The sequence below is a fragment of the Aspergillus glaucus genome, assembly GCF_001890805.1.
Source record: "Aspergillus glaucus CBS 516.65 unplaced genomic scaffold ASPGLscaffold_2, whole genome shotgun sequence".
Classification (NCBI taxonomy): domain Eukaryota; kingdom Fungi; phylum Ascomycota; class Eurotiomycetes; order Eurotiales; family Aspergillaceae; genus Aspergillus; species Aspergillus glaucus.
The window spans coordinates 1,687,627-1,705,606 of record NW_019170454.1 but is presented as its reverse complement, the minus strand read 5'-3'; the positions used below and the strand labels follow the sequence as shown (position 1 = coordinate 1,705,606).

Here is a 17,980-nt window from a genome sequence, read left to right as displayed (position 1 = left end):
TTTGATTTGATTCTTCGGCCAGATGGCTTTTTTGCCCTTTTTTTTTTTTTTTTTTTTGACATACAATTCTATTATATATATGCTGTGACTACGATGCTGTTATATACTTATGAGTTTCCAAGAGCGACATTGCTTGTATATCGAATCGAACCTTAATAGACATGACCGGATTTATTTGCTATATATATTCTTCATGTACTTTTGAATTATCATCAGATCCAATCTACATGCTACATCGCTTATAACGCACGAAAAGAAAAAGGAAACAAGGGCTTACAGCTTGGCGAAAACGGTAGGCACAGTGCCGCTCATGTCCACCAAAGTGCTCTTATTCTGCAACCAAGCCTCAATACCCTTGCGACCATTCTCGACACCGAGACCACTCTTCTTCCATCCACCCACAGCCATCTCGGCCGGACTCTCACCCCAGGTGTTGATCCAGGTGATACCAGCTTGCAGCTGGCCGGTGATACGGTGCGCCTGGTTGATGTCCCTGGTGAAGACACCCGCCGCGAGGCCGAGTTCCGTGTCATTGGCACGGCAGACAGCCTCTTCGACGGTGTCGTAGTAGAGAATCGACATGACAGGACCGAAGATCTCGTCCTTGACAATCTTCATGTTGTCTGTGCAGTCGGTGAAAACGGTCGGACGGACCCAGTAGCCATTCTCCAGGTCCTTGGGAAGCGAAGGCTTGCCAAGGCCACCGTAGAGGAGCTTAGCCTTGTCCGTCTCAATTCCGTGACGAATGTACTCGGTGACCTTCTCCTGATGGATCGCAGAGCTCAATGGGCCAAAGTTGGTGGCTTCATCAAACAAAGGTCCTGGACGAACATGCTCCACCTGCTCGAGGAGACGCTTCTCAAAGGCCTCCTTCCAGCGACGGGGCACAAACACACGAGTGCCGTTGGTGCACACCTGACCCGTACTGTAGAAGTTGGCCATCATGGCGCCGTTCACCGCATTGTCCAGTTCAGCGTCGGGGAGGATGATGAGCGGGCTCTTGCCTCCCAGTTCCATAGTCACATACTTCATTTTACCGGCAGCGGATCCGGCCACCTTCAGTCCGGTGCTCACCTGGCCGGTGAAGGAAACCTTGACGATAGTCGGGTGAGAGGTCAAATACCCACCAACATCACCCGCGCCGTAGACCACGTTGAACACACCAGCGGGAAGACCGGCTTCTCGGTAGATCTCTGCGAGCGTCTGGGCGTGAAGAGGGGTGTATTCACTGGGCTTGTAGATCATGGTGTTTCCTGCGGCCAAGCATGGTGCCGACTTCCAGAGGGCACTAAAAATTGGTTAGCACGAAGCAATTAGGCATAGCCTTCGAGAGCACCTACATTTGGATAGGGTAGTTCCATGCGCCAATTCCGGCGCAAACACCCAGAGGAGCCTTGTTGGAGTAGACCCACGCATCCTCTCTGAGCTGAGTAGTCTCGCCGTTTAGACCGCCGCCACCAATGAAATTAGCGTAATACTCCAACACATCAGCACCGCTCAGAACATCAACGGTGCTGGTTTCTGTGTAAGCCTTGCCTGAGTCCAGAGACTCAACGCGGGCAATCTCGTCGTTTCTCTCCCGAAGCAAAGCGACGGCCTTCTGGAGGATGCGCGCACGAGCAGCAGGAGGGGTTTGCGACCACGAGGGGAAAGCACGGTCCGCGGACGCAATGGCCGCGTCGACATCAGTGTTGGAAGCGATATGGATGTCGGCCAAAATGTTTGCGTTGGAAGGGTTCAAGGTCTGGAAGGACTTGCCCGAAGTGGCGGACTTGATTTCACCGTCGTAGAAGAGCTGACGGGGGGGTTGAACGTCGGAGGACATTATGGGTGGTATGGTAGCAGTTGTGATGTATAATAGACTTCAAATGAGGAGGGGGGAGGAGGAGGAGAAGGAAAAGAGGGGGTTGTATAGATTGAAGTACCTTTGAGAAGTAGTGAAGCTTTACAAATTTACCCTGGCAACTGCAGACTTGTGTGGGCAGAATCCCACACCGCCCACGAGCCATTACGCAAAAGAAAAAAAAAAGTGGATGACTCCACCGGAACGGAGCGTTGCCCGATGATAAGATAGGACCAGCTCCGAGGTTCCTGGATGCTTATTTTTTCCTGATTCTGCTAAGAAACGATATCTAGGTGTTGCATTAGTTCTTATCTATACATAATACTCCATGCTTAGTACTAGTGATAGAGAATGTCATCAAAATAAGGCAAATTAATCCCAGACCGGTCGGTGAGAATTTCCGATCCGAGACTAGCCGCATTGGGCCTAGTACATCGTACGATCTCTCGGCGGGACTAATCAGTACAGGACACTTTACCCAATCTGGATTAGTTCCCTTGAGCGGTGACGTCGCGAAATCCGCAAAAAGTGAGAAAAACAACCTTATTTGGTCTTTAATAGAGCCAAAAGAAACGTAGATTGATAGCAGGTCGACGGAGCAGAAGCCCTGGAACAACGTGATTCAATGCTCTCAACATGTTTTAGGTAATGCTGCAAGTGTGGAATGCTTGGAGTTCTTGTCTGTATAACCCCCAGGCTCAAATGATGCCGCTGGATGACGGTCCACTTGCCTGATTAGGAGCAGTCCAAGAAAAAAAAAAAAAGAGACAAAAAAAAAAAAGTATCACCGCATTTTGTCTTAAATTCAATTTGGTTCCAATCTTTTTTTCTTTTTCTCCGACTTCTTTTCTTTTTTTCCCTTCTCTACTGTCTACTTTCTCCTTCCTCCGTCCTCCTCCGCAGCTTCGTCTTTCCGGCTTCATTCAACATGGCTACCACTACCGTTACCACCAGTGAGTTCCCCGCCAGCGATGTCAACAACTACGACTACATCATCGTTGGTGGTGGCACTGCTGGCTGTGTTATTGCCAGTCGGTTGGCTGAGTACCTTCCCAACAAGCGCATTCTCGTCATTGAGGGTGGCCCCAGTGACTACATGGATGACCGCGTCCTGAAGCTTAGAGAGTGGCTCAACCTGCTGGGAGGCGAGCTCGACTATGACTATCCCACTGTCGAACAGCCCATGGGTAAGTGTCAATACAGATAGAGTCCAAAGAGGAGGTTAAAGGAACAAGATTAACATTCCTCTAGGCAACAGCCACATTCGTCACTCGCGCGCCAAGGTCTTGGGTGGTTGCTCCAGTCACAACACTCTCATCTCGTTCCGTCCCTTCGAGTATGACTGCCGGAGATGGGAGAAGATGGGCTGCAAGGGTTGGGGCTTTGAGACCTTTACCCGCTTGCTCGACGGTCTGCGCAACACTGTCCAGCCTGTCCACGAGAACCACCGTAACCAGCTCTGCAAGGACTGGGTTCAATCCTGTTCTACTGCCCTGAACATCCCCGTTCTTTCCGACTTCAACAAGGAGATCCGTTCCAAGGGTGAACTGAACGACGGTGTTGGTTTCCTCTCCGTTGCCTACAACCCCGACGATGGCCGCCGCAGCAGCGCTTCTGTCGCCTACATCCACCCTATCCTGCGCGGAGAAGAGAAGCGCCCCAACTTGACTGTTCTGACCAACGCGTGGGTGTCGCGCGTCAACGTTGAAGGGAACACCGTCACCGGTGTCGATATCACCCTCCAGTCCGGTGTTAAGCGCACTCTGCGCGCCAAGCGGGAGACCATCCTGTGTGCCGGTGCTATCGACACCCCCCGGCTGATGCTGCTCTCTGGACTGGGACCCCGCGAGCAGCTGTCGTCGCTGAACATTCCTGTGGTCAAGGATCTGCCTGGTGTTGGTGAGAACCTTCTCGACCACCCCGAGACTATCATCCTCTGGGAGCTGAACCAGCCTGTTCCTCCCAACCAGACCGTCATGGATTCGGACGCTGCCATCTTCCTGCGTCGCGAGGCTGCCAATGCTAATGGCGATGACGGCCGGGCTTCCGACATCATGATGCACTGCTACCAGATTCCCTTCTGTCTCAACACGGAGCGCCTTGGATATGACGTGCCCAAGGATGCATTCTGTATGACCCCTAACATCCCTCGTCCCCGTTCTCGCGGTCGTCTCTACTTGACTTCGGCCGACCCCTCCGTGAAGCCCGCCCTCGACTTCCGTTACTTCACCGACCCTGAGGGCTACGACGCTGCCACCATCGTTGCCGGATTCAAGGCCGCACGTGAGGTCGCCAAGCAGTCGCCCTTCAAGGATTGGATCAAGCGTGAGATTGCCCCTGGCCCTAAGATCCAGACCGACGAGGATCTCTCCGAATACGGCCGTCGCGCTGCCCACACCGTGTACCACCCGGCCGGCACCACCAAGATGGGTGACACTACCAGTGACCCGAAGGCCGTTGTCGACCCCAAATTGAAGGTCCGCGGTCTGAACGGTATTCGCATTGCTGATGCGGGTGTTTTTCCCGACATGCCCACGGTCAACCCCATGTTGACTGTGCTGTCCATTGGTGAGCGTTGTGCCGAACTGATTGCCGAAGAGGCCGGCTGGACCCGCAACCAGCCTAGACTGTAAAGGAATCGCCTGTAATGGCCATCGTTTTTCTTTCTTTCTTTCTTTCTTTTTTTTTTTTTTTTCATTCGAAAGAACGAATGCTGCCCGACGTCAACTTCCAGCGGCGTTGCATTGGAGTTGAACAGGATATACTAATTTTCTATTTTGCTTTGTATATCTGTTGCTATTTATGTATAAAGTTTTGGGGGATATTTGCTCTTTGATATGTTTGCATTTGAGCGCTTGAGATTCCCTTTTTAAAAGCAGGATATATATACATATAGATAGATGGAGATGTGACATGATACGCTACGAATGTACGTGTTGCTCCGAATTTGATACTTAAATTCAAAATTAGACAATCTATTGGTTATCTATCTGGGCATCTAGCTATATAATATGGTAGAGAGCCAAAAGAGATATTAGAATCCGTAGACCAAAACAGCAAAAGAGATCGGAAAATAAGAAAACTATACACTCTTCTCTTCATCGAAAGTCTTCACACCGAATTTCCACACCTGGTCAACAGTCAGAGTCGGACCAGCGTCAGAACCACAGTCACTTAGAACGACAAGATCGGCATCAGCGCCCGCATCCAAAGTACCCTTGACACCTTGCAGACCCAGCATCCGCGCGGGGGTGGCAGTGACAGCACGCAACGCATCAGCAACAGATGCGTTAGACCAGCGCCGGAAATTGTTCACGCACTCAATCAGCGTCGCCGAACTACCGGCGATCTTATTAGAGCCCTCGAGCGTCAGACGAGCACCGGATTTGATAATTCGGTCCCCGTTGGTCCAATCATAGATGCCATCGGGGAGCCCGCAGAGACGCATAGCGTCGGTGACGAGAACGAGACCCTCAGGATGGGCATGGTACGCGATCTTGATGGAAGTGGGATGCAGATGGATCCCATCTGCAATCACACCGTAATACGGCCGATGATGCCGCTCGCTTTGGCCCAGGAGGCCGAAGATGCCCGGATCGCGGTGCTCGAAGGGCCGCATTGCGTTGAAGAGATGGGTGACCATTGAGGCACCGTTCTGCGTCGCTACTAGCCCTTGCTCGTAGGTGGCGTCTGAGTGGCCGATGGAGTAGATGATGTCTCGTTCTACGAAGCGTGGGATGTGGGTGGTCATGTTGCCCACTTCCGGTGCGGCGGTGATCATCTTGATGGATGAATTGAGGTTCTCCTGGCCGTAGCAGTGGACCAGGTCCTTCCAATCTTGAGAAGCTTGGAGGACCTCGGGTTTGTGGATGCCGTTACGGCCCGGATTGATGAATGGGCCCTCAACATGAGCTCCCAATGATTCTGCGCCATCTTCCCCGCGATGATAGCTGTTTGACGGTGCCAAAGAGGGGAGGACCTATTTCATTCTTTTAGAAACTGAGGGCACATGTGAAAATGCTAGACGTGATACGCACCTGCCAATATACTTCCGGTGTGGAACTAACAACCGTTGGCAAATATGAAGTCACGCCAGTCCGCACCAGACCCTTGTTAACAATGCGCAACCCATCATCATATGCTTTTCGGGAAGCCTGTGGTACCGAGAAATCAAACCCCTGGGCGCCGTTTAACTGGACATCAATAAGACCGGGAGCCAGGATACGGCCACTCAGATCGATGACTTCATCGGGCAAGAGATGCAGTTCGTAGAAGGCGACTTGGTCCCGGAGAATTTTGCCGGAACGTGAATCAATCCAGAGATCCTGTTCGACCAATTTCTTGTCTTTAAGGATGCGGCAGTTGGTGAATTTGGTGATACGGGGGGTGGTTTTGGTTTTGCCGGGCATCATGTATGCTTGCTTGTGCTATGATGATCTATATAGATGATGGCATAAACAACGGGAAATGTATCCGAGGTTGTGTGTCAATGTGCAACATGTCAAACCATGAGAAAGAGGATATAGGATGAAGATATAACAGAGAAACACATAGTTTTCTTCCCCAGGCAAATGCACGTTTTGCCTTAACCAAAAGGACTGGATGATGCTTATCGATGATGCGGATACGACATTGATGGTACTGTATGATACCGTATGGTACACGAGGAGATTACTTACCGTACGACATAATACAGAGCACATACAGGACACATGCATACAGATCACCTGATCCCTGTCATTTGGACCTGATCCTAGTCTGCATCCAACCTCATATCTTCTTTTTGTATGTAGTCCCTTCATCTGTCTTCAATTGTATTCAATTTCATAGGATTCCACAACTCAATTGCATCGTTTTCAATCGTTTTCACCGATATCACTTATCAGCTAGTTATCCCCAGATTCCTGACTCAGCCAATTTTCTCCCGAATTTCCCGCATCCAGACATCGACCCAGTCCGTCGCACAATTCTCAATGCAACCGTCACTTCGTTTTCGTGCAACAGTATTTTGCCCAGCCTCGCCATGAAATTGACGTTTCTGTGTTATTCGATGGCCGGCTATCATAATGATGCCAGTGATGATGATGATGATGATGATGCTGCTGCTGTTGCTGCTGGAAAACCCGCAACGGAACAGGCCGTATCCTGCTATCTGTCCCCGATAAACACCGCCAGTTTCAAGCCCAATAGAATCAATAGAACATTAGCTCGTGTTCGGCACTAAACCCCGCGAAACAAGCCGCTAAGTTAAATGGTTAATATTATTATTTAGGTTTCGTGTTCAATTTCCTCGTGCATCACACATCCGTATTCTCTTTCTCCATTCAATTTCAATGCTGCAGCTTTTGCGCTTTCTCTCACCTCTCTTTTCTTACCGAATTCGCACATACTTGCTCGTGGTGCAGTTATAACTAGAGAGTCCCTCTTGCCTTTCTGTCTCAGCATTGCCCCCCCAACCGGTCACTGCGTATCCCTTCATTCTTGCTCTTTCCTTCAACCGGTGTGGATTGTTCATTTCTATTTTTTTGGAGATCGACTTTCCTCTTTCTACTATATCAGCTGTGTACATACAGCAAACATATATATACTCTCGTCTTTGTATATTTTGCTTCCCTTCATCGGGTCACACAACAGATTTTCATTGTTCATATGTTTGCTTGATTCCATATACTTGACCGCTGTGGTGTATATATTCTTCTTTGTCCTTCCATTTCTTCCTCTACATTCTTCCTATTCGCACTTCTTCACATAGGATTATGTCGACCCCCTCAAGCAACGTCGAAATGCAACACGACACCAAGCACAGCGAAAAGAAGGACCTGGACTGGGCATCCAGTGTCGATCCTGAGTCCATGGACCAGTCAGAGCCCTTGGGAAAGCCCTGGATGTACAAGCCCAGGAAAATCGGCACGTGGACATTCCCGTGGTTTGCTTCCCCGGAGGTGCAGCTGGTGTTGGTATCTTTTGTCTGCTTCCTCTGCCCTGGTATGTTCAATGCCGTCAGTGGCTTGGGCGGCGGTGGTCAAGTGGATGCCAAAGACGTTAGTGACGCCAACACCGCTTTGTACAGTACTTTCGCTGTCGTCGGTTTCTTCGCTGGTTCTATCGCCAACTGGATCGGATTGCGCTTGACTTTGTCCATTGGTGGCTTCGGTTACTTCCTCTACGTCGCTTCCCTGTTGTCCTACAACCACAACCAGAATGTCGGTTTCCTCGTCTTCGCTGGTGCATTGCTGGGTGTATGCGGAGGTCTTCTGTGGTGCGCTCAAGGCGCTGTCATGATGAGTTATCCGAATGAGAAGGAAAAGGGCAAGTTCATTGCTATTTTCTGGGTTATCTTCAACTTGGGTGGTGTCATTGGAGGTTTGGTAGGTAGATCCATCCCCGGTGACTTGATTTATCAAACTGACGCCCTATCAGATCCCTCTGGGCCAGAACCTGCACTCGAATTCCGGGCAGGTCAATGATGGCACATACATCGCTTTCATGGTCCTGATGGCTATCGGCTTCATGCTCGCCTGGATTCTCGTGGATTCGAAATACGTCATGCGCAAGGATCATTCTCGTGTTATCGTTATGAAGAACCCCACCTGGAAATCAGAGCTTGTGGGTCTCTTGCAGACACTTCGCACCGACTGGTACATTATCTTCTTCTTTCCCATGTTCTTGGCAAGCAACTGGTTCTACGGATACCACTTCAACAGCGTCAACGGCGCCTATTTCAACATCCGTACCCGCTCACTCAACAGTTTGCTGTACTGGCTCAGCCAGATGGTTGGAGCTTTCGTGTTCGGCATGACATTGGATCTGAAATGGTTCTCTCGTCCTACCCGTGCCAAAATCAACTTTGGATTTCTTCTCGCCATCACCATGGGCGTCTGGGGTGGTGGATATGCCTTCCAGAAACAATACACCCGCGACACCGTGACAGCAAACAAAGATTGGACTGGCAGTGGTTACATCGGACCCATGTTCCTCTACATCTTTTACGGATTCTATGACGCTGCTTTCCAAACCTGCGCGTATTGGTTCATGGGATCGCTCACGAACAACAGCCGGAAACTCGCCAACTTTGCTGGATTTTACAAGGGTCTTCAGTCTGCTGGTGCAGCGGGCATGTGGCGGTAAGTTTACTCCAAGGCGCATAGACGTGCGGATTGCTAATTGTCTTGTACAGCATGGATGCACAAGGTACAGCTTTCATGACGGAATTTGCCTCTTGCTGGGGTCTCCTCGTTGGTAGTCTCCTGATTGCCTCGCCAATCATCTTCTTCAAGATCAAAGAACACTCCGATGTTGAGGAAGACCTCAAGTTCTCCGATGAGACTCACAAGGATGTTGGTATTCCCATGGAGGATTCTCCAATGCCTTCCTCTCCCTCTCAGAAAGAACACGGGGAGGAGAAGACCGTTTGCCATGAGTGATCATTTTCTTCCTTTTGGTTTATCCATAGTTTGGGCGGGATTCTCTTTATTTTTGGGTTTCGGCTTTGTTGGTCATTTGGTTATTACCCTTTGTACCTTTGATGTGAACATAATAGTGTCTACTTGATTAGTCAGGCACATGGTGCCCCTGTGTTTGGGGGTTGAATATAACTGTTCTACATGATTTCTGTCTCACTGGACCTTACATCGGGCAGTTGCGGATGCATGCAAGAGATGCATTAAGCCGCATTGTCATTGTATTATATGCACGTGGCCATTAGTGTACCTATTAAGGGACATGTACTTCGTATGTATAACGGTGTTAAACCAGTCATACGACAAGTCATCAGTCGTAGCAGTAATATCATCAGTGACTACCGCTAACACTAGCACTAGCACTAGCCGTAGCTGAAGGCAAGGGAACCGAAGACTGCGTATGCGTAGCCTTGGTAGTACCATTGGTGACATAAGGCGCATCAAGGTCGTTAATCTTCACCTTACCCTGCGCAATATCCCACCCGTTCAGCGTGCGGTTAAACAACTGCAACGCAGCAATGGGCTGATAATACGGCACCTCGTGACCGGCCTCATAAACCCGCGTAAACGAGAAGTTCCCATACTCCCTCGTCTCACCATACTCGACCCCATCAACGACCAACGGCGCATAACCCGCAGCGCGGAACTGCTTCGCATGCGTGTAGTTCGCAGCAAGCGAGATGGCCTCACCACCGAACCAGTTACAGATGTAATCCGCATCACCGTAGATCAGCGAAACACGAACAGGAAGCTTAAGAATCTCCTCAAGATCATCGATGAAGTTCGGCCAGACGAAGTCGCCCGTTTGCTGGAAGGCGTAGTACACCTCTGTGCTGGAGGCGGTGTAGTTGAGGTTGACGCCGAGGGCGTTTTTGACGGAAGGTTTTTGCAGGTATTTGCTGTAGCGGGCTGGTGGGGTGGGGTCGTTGCTTGGGTGGCGGATGTCGTAGACGCCGCGGCCGGAGTACTGATAGTAGGGGCTTTCGACGTTGTCGCGACACATGTTGGCGGCTTCGGTGCAGATGCCGTAGTCTACGAGGGAGGTGCGGTTTGTTTGCTTGCAGGAGGCGATTTGGTCCTGGCAGCCGTTGCTCATGCTGTTGGCGAATTTCATGTAGTTGTAGACGGTGTCGTTGATCTGTTTTTGTCAGTACGTAGCTTACTTTGCAGGGATGGGAACTTACGCTCTTGATTCCATAGGTGTTCTTGACGGCGAATTCAGGGTAGTGAGGGGCCTGGATTGCTTCGTCGATGATACCGTTGATGATACCCAGAGACTCAAAGTCAAGAGCGATACCCTCCTTCTCACCAGATTCGATCTTTTGGTTCTGCTCGTGGAAATGGTTGAAGAACTGTCAAGTTAGTACAATGTTACCACATCCTGTATTCAGGAAGAACTCACAGCAGGTCCGTAGTGTCTGAAACTGTTAGCATATACTTGTCCAATCAACAATGGGAAATGAACTCACCCTCCATAACTCTCTGTCCACAGGTTGAACTTCTTGGACTTGATCTTAGAGTCCAATTTCGGCAAACCACCAAGGAATCCCTGCAGGACTTCCCAAGCGGCCTTAGCAGCAAGGTTTGTGGTGTCTAATTTCCGGTCAACAAATGCACATCAAGACAAGAAGGCAGGACGTACCAGTCAAAGTAGCATTGATCTTGGGGTATCTACCCTGCATGCCATCGAAAGCCTCATCTTCGACAGCACCAGTGAGCGGATTGAGCGAACCAAGCTCAGTGTCGCTGTACGAGAAACCAGTGCCCAACGGCTGGGAAATGAAGAGCATGTTGGAGACCTCATTGAAAGAGTGCGGGTTGATATAGGTCTCGTAGCTAGAGTTGATATGGCACGGACCCAATTCTGCGATCATTAGCATTCGTTTATAAGCAATTGAAATGGACAAACTTACCCTCCAACAATCCAATCAAAGAGTCACTTCCCGGACCACCGTTCAACCACAAAGTAATGGGCGCATTCTGCGGGTCATGTCTAGCCTCGAAGAACCAGAAGAATGTGTGAGAAGTTGGAGACAGATCAACATAGCCGGAGTACGACTTGACTCCCGGAGTCGTCTCACAGACCCCCTCTTTGCCTGGCTCCTTGTAGCGGATGGTGATGTTGTTGGCTGTCGTGAGGGTATGGACGCCGGTAGGCTCCTTGGGGACCTGGCGTCTACCAACGTGGAATTCGTCTGTTGGATGGGCCAAGCTGGTCGCAGCCAGCGATAGGAGGGATAACAGCTGGAAGCGCATGGCTACAGCCTTGGTGACTTGGGAAGAGGGGGCTGTTTAAGAAATTTAAGGAAAAAGAAAAGACAAGAAACACCTCCGGCACTACGCAACGCAACTACAAAAACCATCATGAAAAAGACGCGACAGCTTCCCTTTTATATGTAGTAGACGATCAGGAGACCCCGACCACCCGTGATGTACATAGTACTAACCCAACGAACGGAGCACAGAACATCCCCCGACATCGATACCCCGTCCGGAGTCAGGGTACAAGTAAGCAAGACAAACACAGAAAGCGCGATGGTCATGCCCGGGCCCACATGGCGCGAGTGAGGTGATAAGCAAGAGTAACTCCGTAACTGTAGCTGCACCTATCCTAGAGACCGAGACTGAGACACAGACATGGACAGGGTAGTATCTGGCGGATATCTGGCGGCATACTCCGTTCAGAGTATTCCGTAGAGCACAGAATCATCGCCAATTGGGCCGGTTTGTACGGGAGCAGGAGTCTTGGACCTGAACTGACTCCGGAGTCCGTGCAAACACGCAGCAAAAGCAAAAGCAAAAGCACGATGACAAGGTTTCGGAAGAGGCAAACTGATATGCCTTAGACATCCTTATTTCTGTCTGCCTATCGTTCCGGTTGCCGATCGGTTCAATGCGGGATTATTGGAGAATACGGAGACATGCTGACCGAGGTCTCGTGGGACCGTCGTTTGTTGCGTTTGTTGCGTTTGTCGCTTGATTATGTTGGTTGTTTGACATTCTGGAATCGACAGCAGTATTCAAGCATTCTCCTGTTGTAGTAGAGACAGAAAACAAAGCACTCTGTAATTCTATCCATAGACAACAACGTTTGAGAGAGTCGAGAGAACGCGTTGACAACCACCTTCCAAATCGGGAATGGCGCATCACGGGATATTCAGGCCCCCCTCCCAGACAGATACCACCTCATACTCAATGCAAAGTACTCTACATACAGAGTATTAAAAAATATTACTCTGTACGGAGTACTCCGATCTCTGTAGTGTGTCTATAAAATGGTAGTAGAATGCTCAATGCTTAAAACCGATTCAATTGCACCAGCAATGCTCGGTATTCCGCAGTAAGTGCCGACGAGGGATCATCAAAGCTTGACCAATATTGGTCCAGCCGATCAAAAGGTCCGTTGGGGCTGTAAATTACGGCATTACGGTAATCTCATGTGACTCCGAATAATAGAGAAATCGTTCATTATTCTCGTCTCATACTCTCTAGAGTAAAGAAAAATTGACAATAAACAAACATATCGCACCCAATGCATAGCTAAACGCCGCCTTCCCGTGTCATATCTTTTCCAAACCAAAGTAATCAAGGTCATAACGTCCCGTAAATACAAGTGTTAAAACATATATGCAGAAATGCGGAAGTAGAATGGCAAAGCTTGAAAGAAAATCGTCATGTTTTTAAAACAATCCCAAGTCTGCATCCAGATCCGCCGTGATACCTTGAGCCTCCGAGCGTGGTGCTTCGACGGCGTCAGCAAGTCCAGGGAAATTAACGCCCTTGTCGCCGGCATCCAGATTCATCACGTCGGGAATGTGATCCACAAAATCGTTGCCGTCATGGCTCTCATGATCGTTGGTGTTATTATTTGTAGTGGTATTGATGGCAGTGGTGTTGTTGCTGTTGTTTTCGGCCGCAAAGAAATCGGCCCCGGCATCGTCAAAGTTGATCAAGGCATCAAAATCATTCTGTGTCACTTCGGCATCGTTGGCCAAATCCATCAACTGGCTCAGACTCAGTTCTGACTCCATGTTGGGAATTTGGAAAGCACCCGATGGCGGGAATTTCGGATTGAGGTTGTTTGTACTGCCGTTCTCGCTGCCATCCGATGGAGGAGGCGTCGACACAAACAGCGGACCGCCTTCCTCAGCTGCTCCAAGCGCTCCGGTGTCATTCGATTTCGGATAGGTAAGATCGGGTATTTTCTGGGCGAGAGAGTCCGGGGGAGGAGTCAAGGTGTTGAGACGCGTGGGGTCGGGCATGGTGGAGGAGGCAGTGTCGGCGTTCACGGGAGGTGGCTGTTGCACATCCTGAGGTGCAACGGTGAGCTGGATACCGGCCTTGCGGATGGCGGCTTCCAAGAATGACGTCGCAAAGTCAGCAGAGGCATAGATCTCACGTAAACGCTGGAGAATCCGCATGCACTGGTAGAAGCGCTGGAGGCTGGTCATCCGGACATTGGGGTCGCTGGACTTGATATCAAGCAGATGAATGATGACCGCAGGCAGGAGCACTGTCACACCCGTGGTTGGGAAATAACGGGTCAGGTCCAAACTATGCAGGTCCTGGGCGATGTTGGTGATTTCCACCGCCGCGTACCGCACCTTATTCCGCGAGATATCCTGCAGCTCCGCGTCCATCGACGGGAACGGGATGGAAGGAAGAACTTGCGGACGGTGCAAAGCACTGGACGTGGTCAGGTACACCATCTTAAGCAGTGCCCGATGCGAATGCAGAACCTCCTGGGCCTCTGTGAGTTTCAAAGACGCGGCCGGAGAATACTGGATCTCCGGAGGAAGGTTAGCCAGCCAGTCTTCCAGCTCCTGATCGCAGCGGCGAACTTCGAATGTCTCAGCGGCAGATTTCTTAGGGACCAGCATCATAGTAGTCTCCATCGTGCCGCCAAACTTGTGGCTGAGAACCGAGTATTGTGCTGACAGCACGTGGCTAACGCAGAGACACAGCTTGGCCTTTTCGATGAACATGAGGGCCAGTTCACGCTGGTGCTCAATATTGTGCAGCACCTCCGAATTTCCGACCATCGCCACGATCTCGGGAGAGAACGGATGGAAGTCAAAATCGTCGAGAGTCAACATAGGCACGTCGCAGTCATCATCCTTGACGCGCATGGGACGTCTCATTCCCAAGGCAATCAAGCGATCGCGAGTATATGTGCTCCACCAGATGCGTTTCCACATCCGTTGACGACGAAGATCCATGCGCGAGTTTCCGGGGTCCCGGTGTAGACCAATGGTGTGGGCCAAAGACAGACTGACGCCCATCCAATGCCAGGTGTCCTTTTGGTCATCTGGGGTTTCGTACCAATAGGTCATCAGCAACAGAGACTGGACGAGCGAGATCCGGTCCACCTCGTAGTCAAAGTCGTAGAGAAGTCGGGCTCGTTGGAAGAAGGCTTTCCGTGCGGCCTTTCGTGACGTGTAGCCGGCGCCGTGGAGGTGCTTGAGATCGATGAAGGCAGTACCGGCAAACATGACAGCCTGGAAAAGCAGCAAACTCATCCGATTGATTCCATCGTTCTGGATAATCGTCTGCAAAAAGTCTTCAATGTCTAAGAGCGGCATGTAGGTGTGGACGTAGTGAATATAGCTCTTGATCAATTCATTACGCAGATTGACATCCGGAATGGTCAAGGCACCTTTCATGGCCAAATAGTCGATATCCTCCTTCTGCAACCGAGCAGGCAAGCCTCGAATGTAGTCTGGTAGAACGACGCCTCCCGAACGGGGGCTAGCAAAGGACGGATCCAACAATTGCTGGATTTGCGAGGTGACATGGTGCAATGGCAAAGTGGCTGGAACGGCCGGGTTCGGGGCCATTCCACGACCAAATCGGGACTCTGCTCCAATCCGTTCGGCCTGGTTTTGATCTAATGTGAATTATTAGTCACGGCCCTCTAGAGACGAGGGAACAGAGAGCACGAACATAAAAGATGAGGCATATGTGAGCCTTGATCCAGATCGAGCGAATGTTGCGATGGCGAAGCCGGTGCCACATCTGACAGACGACGGCTCTCACTGAATCTCCGGAAGAAATTCCCACTGTCTTCTGAAGCGTCCGGAGGCGAGTCGGAGACGTTGTTGGCATTTTCAGCCTCAACACGAGATTTCCTGTGTTCGTTAGCTTTCATATAAGCATTGACGTTGATAGATGAATTCAACGCACTTTCTCCGCTTGCTTTCCGTAACAACACATTCGACCTGATCTAATCGGCAATTCGTGCAGGGAGAACCATTTTCGACAACATCACAGCGGACCTTGCGAGCTCGACAACAACAGCACGCTTTCGAGGCACGTCTCTTGACAGGACGAGTGTTGACAGACATGCCAGCCGTGGAGGCCTTGCGTTTTGCTTGGGAATCGGTAGAGGACATTGTGTTCTTTGGATGTGACGGTGTGGTCGTGGCGGTCGTGGCGTTGGTCATAATGGGTGAAGGCGAGTGTTATGCGTGATCCATGTATTCGTTGAATAACACGTGATACTAGAATATGGAGAGGGAAGGGAAGATATATAGAGAATATGGTGTAGAATCGTGGCAGAGGGAAATAAGGAATGAAGGAAGAGAAGTGAAGAGTGGAGAGTTTCTTTTCTTGTTCTAGTATCTTTCTTTTTTCTTTTCTTTTTCCTAACGTGTTATCATACACTCATCTCCCAACTGGACCCAAATGAGAAAAAGAAAAAGAAAAAGAAAAGCCAACGTTGCGGGCGTTGGGGAAGCAGTCCTTCTTAAGTACAATCCCCCAAAAAAAAGCTCCTGTAATTGCGTATGGGGATTCCCGTGAAATTACTCCCCCAGACCGGAACCAGAATTCTTCAGTGGCCCCCGTACGGTATTGGTAACGGAAAGAAACGGCCTGTAATTGGACGGCATAAGCTCGGAGTGGAGTGTATTCTCCATTACCCAAAGTTGTCTAGTCGCAACACTAGTCCAGATACAGTAGCAAAGTTGGCTGGATTTACTTACGTACGCTGGCAAATGGGCGGGTCTAGTGCCTCCACTATCTCCACTCGTCTCCATCGAGCAGCATACCCACCGGTAGTCACCGCCCGCCACTACAGCCCGAAAAGGGATAGTGCACTACATTCGCTTAGGAAAAACTCCACCTGAACTAAAAATCCCAACCGAGACTCGGCCCGGTCACGTGTGTGTGGCTCAGCCGGAGGGACCGGAGTGAATCATCGCGGGTTTGATTGGTTGAGGGCAGCCTTCATATATTGGGGGACAGACGTTGGTGTGGCCGTTTTGTGGGGAAGCAGGGGCTGCGTCATTTACTTCTGACTCGGAAAAAATTCCGTGCTAGTGCGTACTTTGAGTGTGCACGAGCATCTGAAAATGAGTATCTACAAGTAGATAACACACTGTACAGAATAGGAGTACACAGTATTGCTGGGAGGAGGCCATGTTGATCAAACCTTCTGCGCACACGATATCATGTTGCATAAGCGCAGGACTACAGGGTGTTTTGTACAAGTCTGGAACGAGAACCTTGGGATTTCTGTGATTATGGAAATACCCCAAGTGGATTCAACTAGCTTGAAGATCAACCAAAATCGCCGGAGGATGCGGTTTCCATACTCCAGAGTACAAGACATGAGTAAACCCTTAACGTACCTGAATTACATGAGAGCACAAGAACATCTATTCTACACGCTCTGACTGGTCCCCAGTCCAACCAAACTCCCGCCAAACCCCCCGCCAATCAAACTCTCTTTGGCTTCTGGCCTCCCACAGACCAATAATTGCCATCGTAGCCGATCCGAATATACCAAAAGTCTGGGGATGATCCAGTAATGGTCACGCGTACCGTACTCCGTAGCAATGCCTACTTTGCTATGATATCACTCAACACGTGCAGGGATGGCAGTTGAAGCGGTATGTGGCCGCTGACATCGGCAGGATCCCGACCGACTCTCTCCCATGGTCCAGGCTGACCTTCTGCTGTCATATTGATAATGAGAGATACAATCCTTGTACAGGGCATTAATCCCTCATTTCCTGCACTTTCCTTTGACATACAAGTACACAGCAGTAGTCATCTACTTACTTAACCAGATTACTACTATGTACGTTCATATGAAATGTAACTTCCGTCGATCCCTGGTACCGGAAATCCCTACAAACCAATCGCCAAGTATCAACTGGACCTCATACTTTCCATTCTACCAATAAAACCGCCCATAAAATACACAGGACCCCCGGTCCCTGTCCTTCCCCAACTTTTCCCACGTTTGTTTCATAATAAAATCATACTTCAACTGCCGAAGTCGGTGGCTGTGGTTGCGGTCTCGCCGGTTCTTGGTTCTTTACACAGTATATTACCGTACTGTATGGAAGGAAGGGGAGATGATACACGGAGATGAGTCGCCTTTCCCCAGACACGTGATGATGACCTGGGGTATGTATTATTCATACTTGTATGAACCGGGTTCGTCGGCTTTCTCGCCGGACAGTCCGGTCATGTGTGATTTTCCCTGTTCCAGTGCATATGCACATGTCTGACCCTTGTAAACACGCTACATTGTACATAGCACATATGTATGTCTTACAAGAGAATGATCGGGAGACCCCAGATTGTTCGACATTAATACACTGCGGACTGGTACGGACGAATGGAGTCGCACTCAATATACACTAAAGAAACAAGCCGGGGCAGCGGA

General features: G+C 50.0%; 7 protein-coding genes across 7 annotated transcripts; 3 read left to right on the top strand and 4 right to left on the bottom strand.

Annotated features, from left to right (window-relative positions):
- Positions 1–110: 110 nt before the first annotated feature.
- Positions 111–1,927, bottom strand: ASPGLDRAFT_42506 (uncharacterized protein). Its single transcript, XM_022545618.1, has 2 exons — positions 1,341–1,927; positions 111–1,288 (listed from the first exon to the last, which is right to left on the bottom strand). The coding sequence occupies exons 1-2, from the start codon at positions 1,823–1,825 to the stop codon at positions 274–276; spliced, it is 1,500 nt and encodes a 499-aa protein (XP_022405579.1). The 5' UTR covers positions 1,826–1,927; the 3' UTR covers positions 111–273.
- Positions 1,928–2,771: 844 nt separating this feature from the next.
- Positions 2,772–4,476, top strand: ASPGLDRAFT_63668 (GMC family oxidoreductase; the record flags this gene model as incomplete). The annotated part of the gene is made up of 2 exons (XM_022548695.1): positions 2,772–3,030; positions 3,095–4,476. The coding sequence occupies 2 exons, from the start codon at positions 2,772–2,774 to the stop codon at positions 4,474–4,476; spliced, it is 1,641 nt and encodes a 546-aa protein (XP_022405578.1).
- Positions 4,477–4,733: 257 nt separating this feature from the next.
- Positions 4,734–6,371, bottom strand: ASPGLDRAFT_755026 (N-acetylglucosamine-6-phosphate deacetylase). Its single transcript, XM_022549799.1, has 2 exons — positions 5,881–6,371; positions 4,734–5,822 (listed from the first exon to the last, which is right to left on the bottom strand). Exons 1-2 carry the CDS (start codon positions 6,253–6,255, stop codon positions 4,926–4,928), a joined length of 1,272 nt encoding a protein of 423 aa, XP_022405577.1. The 5' UTR covers positions 6,256–6,371; the 3' UTR covers positions 4,734–4,925.
- ASPGLDRAFT_756570 (uncharacterized protein) lies at positions 6,351–7,169 on the top strand. Its single transcript, XM_022549812.1, has 4 exons — positions 6,351–6,481; positions 6,540–6,628; positions 6,674–7,097; positions 7,155–7,169. The coding sequence occupies exons 1-3, from the start codon at positions 6,446–6,448 to the stop codon at positions 7,065–7,067; spliced, it is 519 nt and encodes a 172-aa protein (XP_022405576.1). The 5' UTR covers positions 6,351–6,445; the 3' UTR covers positions 7,068–7,097; positions 7,155–7,169.
- A 457-nt stretch (positions 7,170–7,626) lies between these two features.
- ASPGLDRAFT_163670 (unc-93 family MFS transporter) lies at positions 7,627–9,267 on the top strand (the record flags this gene model as incomplete). Its single annotated transcript, XM_022542552.1, has 3 exons — positions 7,627–8,211; positions 8,264–8,967; positions 9,021–9,267. 3 exons carry the CDS (start codon positions 7,627–7,629, stop codon positions 9,265–9,267), a joined length of 1,536 nt encoding a protein of 511 aa, XP_022405575.1.
- Positions 9,268–9,634: 367 nt separating this feature from the next.
- ASPGLDRAFT_22352 (S10 family peptidase) lies at positions 9,635–11,559 on the bottom strand (the record flags this gene model as incomplete). Its single annotated transcript, XM_022543174.1, has 6 exons — positions 9,635–10,441; positions 10,488–10,655; positions 10,706–10,721; positions 10,773–10,896; positions 10,946–11,167; positions 11,217–11,559. 6 exons carry the CDS (start codon positions 11,557–11,559, stop codon positions 9,635–9,637), a joined length of 1,680 nt encoding a protein of 559 aa, XP_022405574.1.
- Positions 11,560–12,748: 1,189 nt separating this feature from the next.
- Positions 12,749–16,020, bottom strand: farB1 (putative C6 transcription factor (Ctf1B)). The gene is made up of 3 exons (XM_022542551.1): positions 15,487–16,020; positions 15,247–15,431; positions 12,749–15,190 (listed from the first exon to the last, which is right to left on the bottom strand). Exons 1-3 carry the CDS (start codon positions 15,744–15,746, stop codon positions 12,984–12,986), a joined length of 2,652 nt encoding a protein of 883 aa, XP_022405573.1. The 5' UTR covers positions 15,747–16,020; the 3' UTR covers positions 12,749–12,983.
- Positions 16,021–17,980: the final 1,960 nt, after the last annotated feature.

What these genes read in the sequence shown, in the direction of transcription:
- farB1 (XM_022542551.1), bottom strand. Translation starts at nt 15,746, where the DNA reads ATGACCAACGCCACGACCGCCACGACCACACCGTCACATCCAAAGAAC. An exon ending in ACGGAAAGCAAGCGGAGAAA is followed by an intron (nt 15,432 to 15,486) that starts GTGCGTTGAATT and finishes TAACGAACACAG; the next exon opens with GAAATCTCGTGTTGAGGCTG. An exon ending in ACATATGCCTCATCTTTTAT is followed by an intron (nt 15,191 to 15,246) that starts GTTCGTGCTCTC and finishes AATTCACATTAG; the next exon opens with ATCAAAACCAGGCCGAACGG.
- ASPGLDRAFT_755026 (XM_022549799.1), bottom strand. Translation starts at nt 6,255, where the DNA reads ATGATGCCCGGCAAAACCAAAACCACCCCCCGTATCACCAAATTCACC. An exon ending in CACCGGAAGTATATTGGCAG is followed by an intron (nt 5,823 to 5,880) that starts GTGCGTATCACG and finishes AGAATGAAATAG; the next exon opens with GTCCTCCCCTCTTTGGCACC.
- ASPGLDRAFT_42506 (XM_022545618.1), bottom strand. Translation starts at nt 1,825, where the DNA reads ATGTCCTCCGACGTTCAACCCCCCCGTCAGCTCTTCTACGACGGTGAA. An exon ending in TGGAACTACCCTATCCAAAT is followed by an intron (nt 1,289 to 1,340) that starts GTAGGTGCTCTC and finishes ACCAATTTTTAG; the next exon opens with TGCCCTCTGGAAGTCGGCAC.
- ASPGLDRAFT_756570 (XM_022549812.1), top strand. Translation starts at nt 6,446, where the DNA reads ATGATGCTTATCGATGATGCGGATACGACATTGATG. An exon ending in ATGCGGATACGACATTGATG is followed by an intron (nt 6,482 to 6,539) that starts GTACTGTATGAT and finishes GACATAATACAG; the next exon opens with AGCACATACAGGACACATGC. An exon ending in CAACCTCATATCTTCTTTTT is followed by an intron (nt 6,629 to 6,673) that starts GTATGTAGTCCC and finishes TCAATTTCATAG; the next exon opens with GATTCCACAACTCAATTGCA.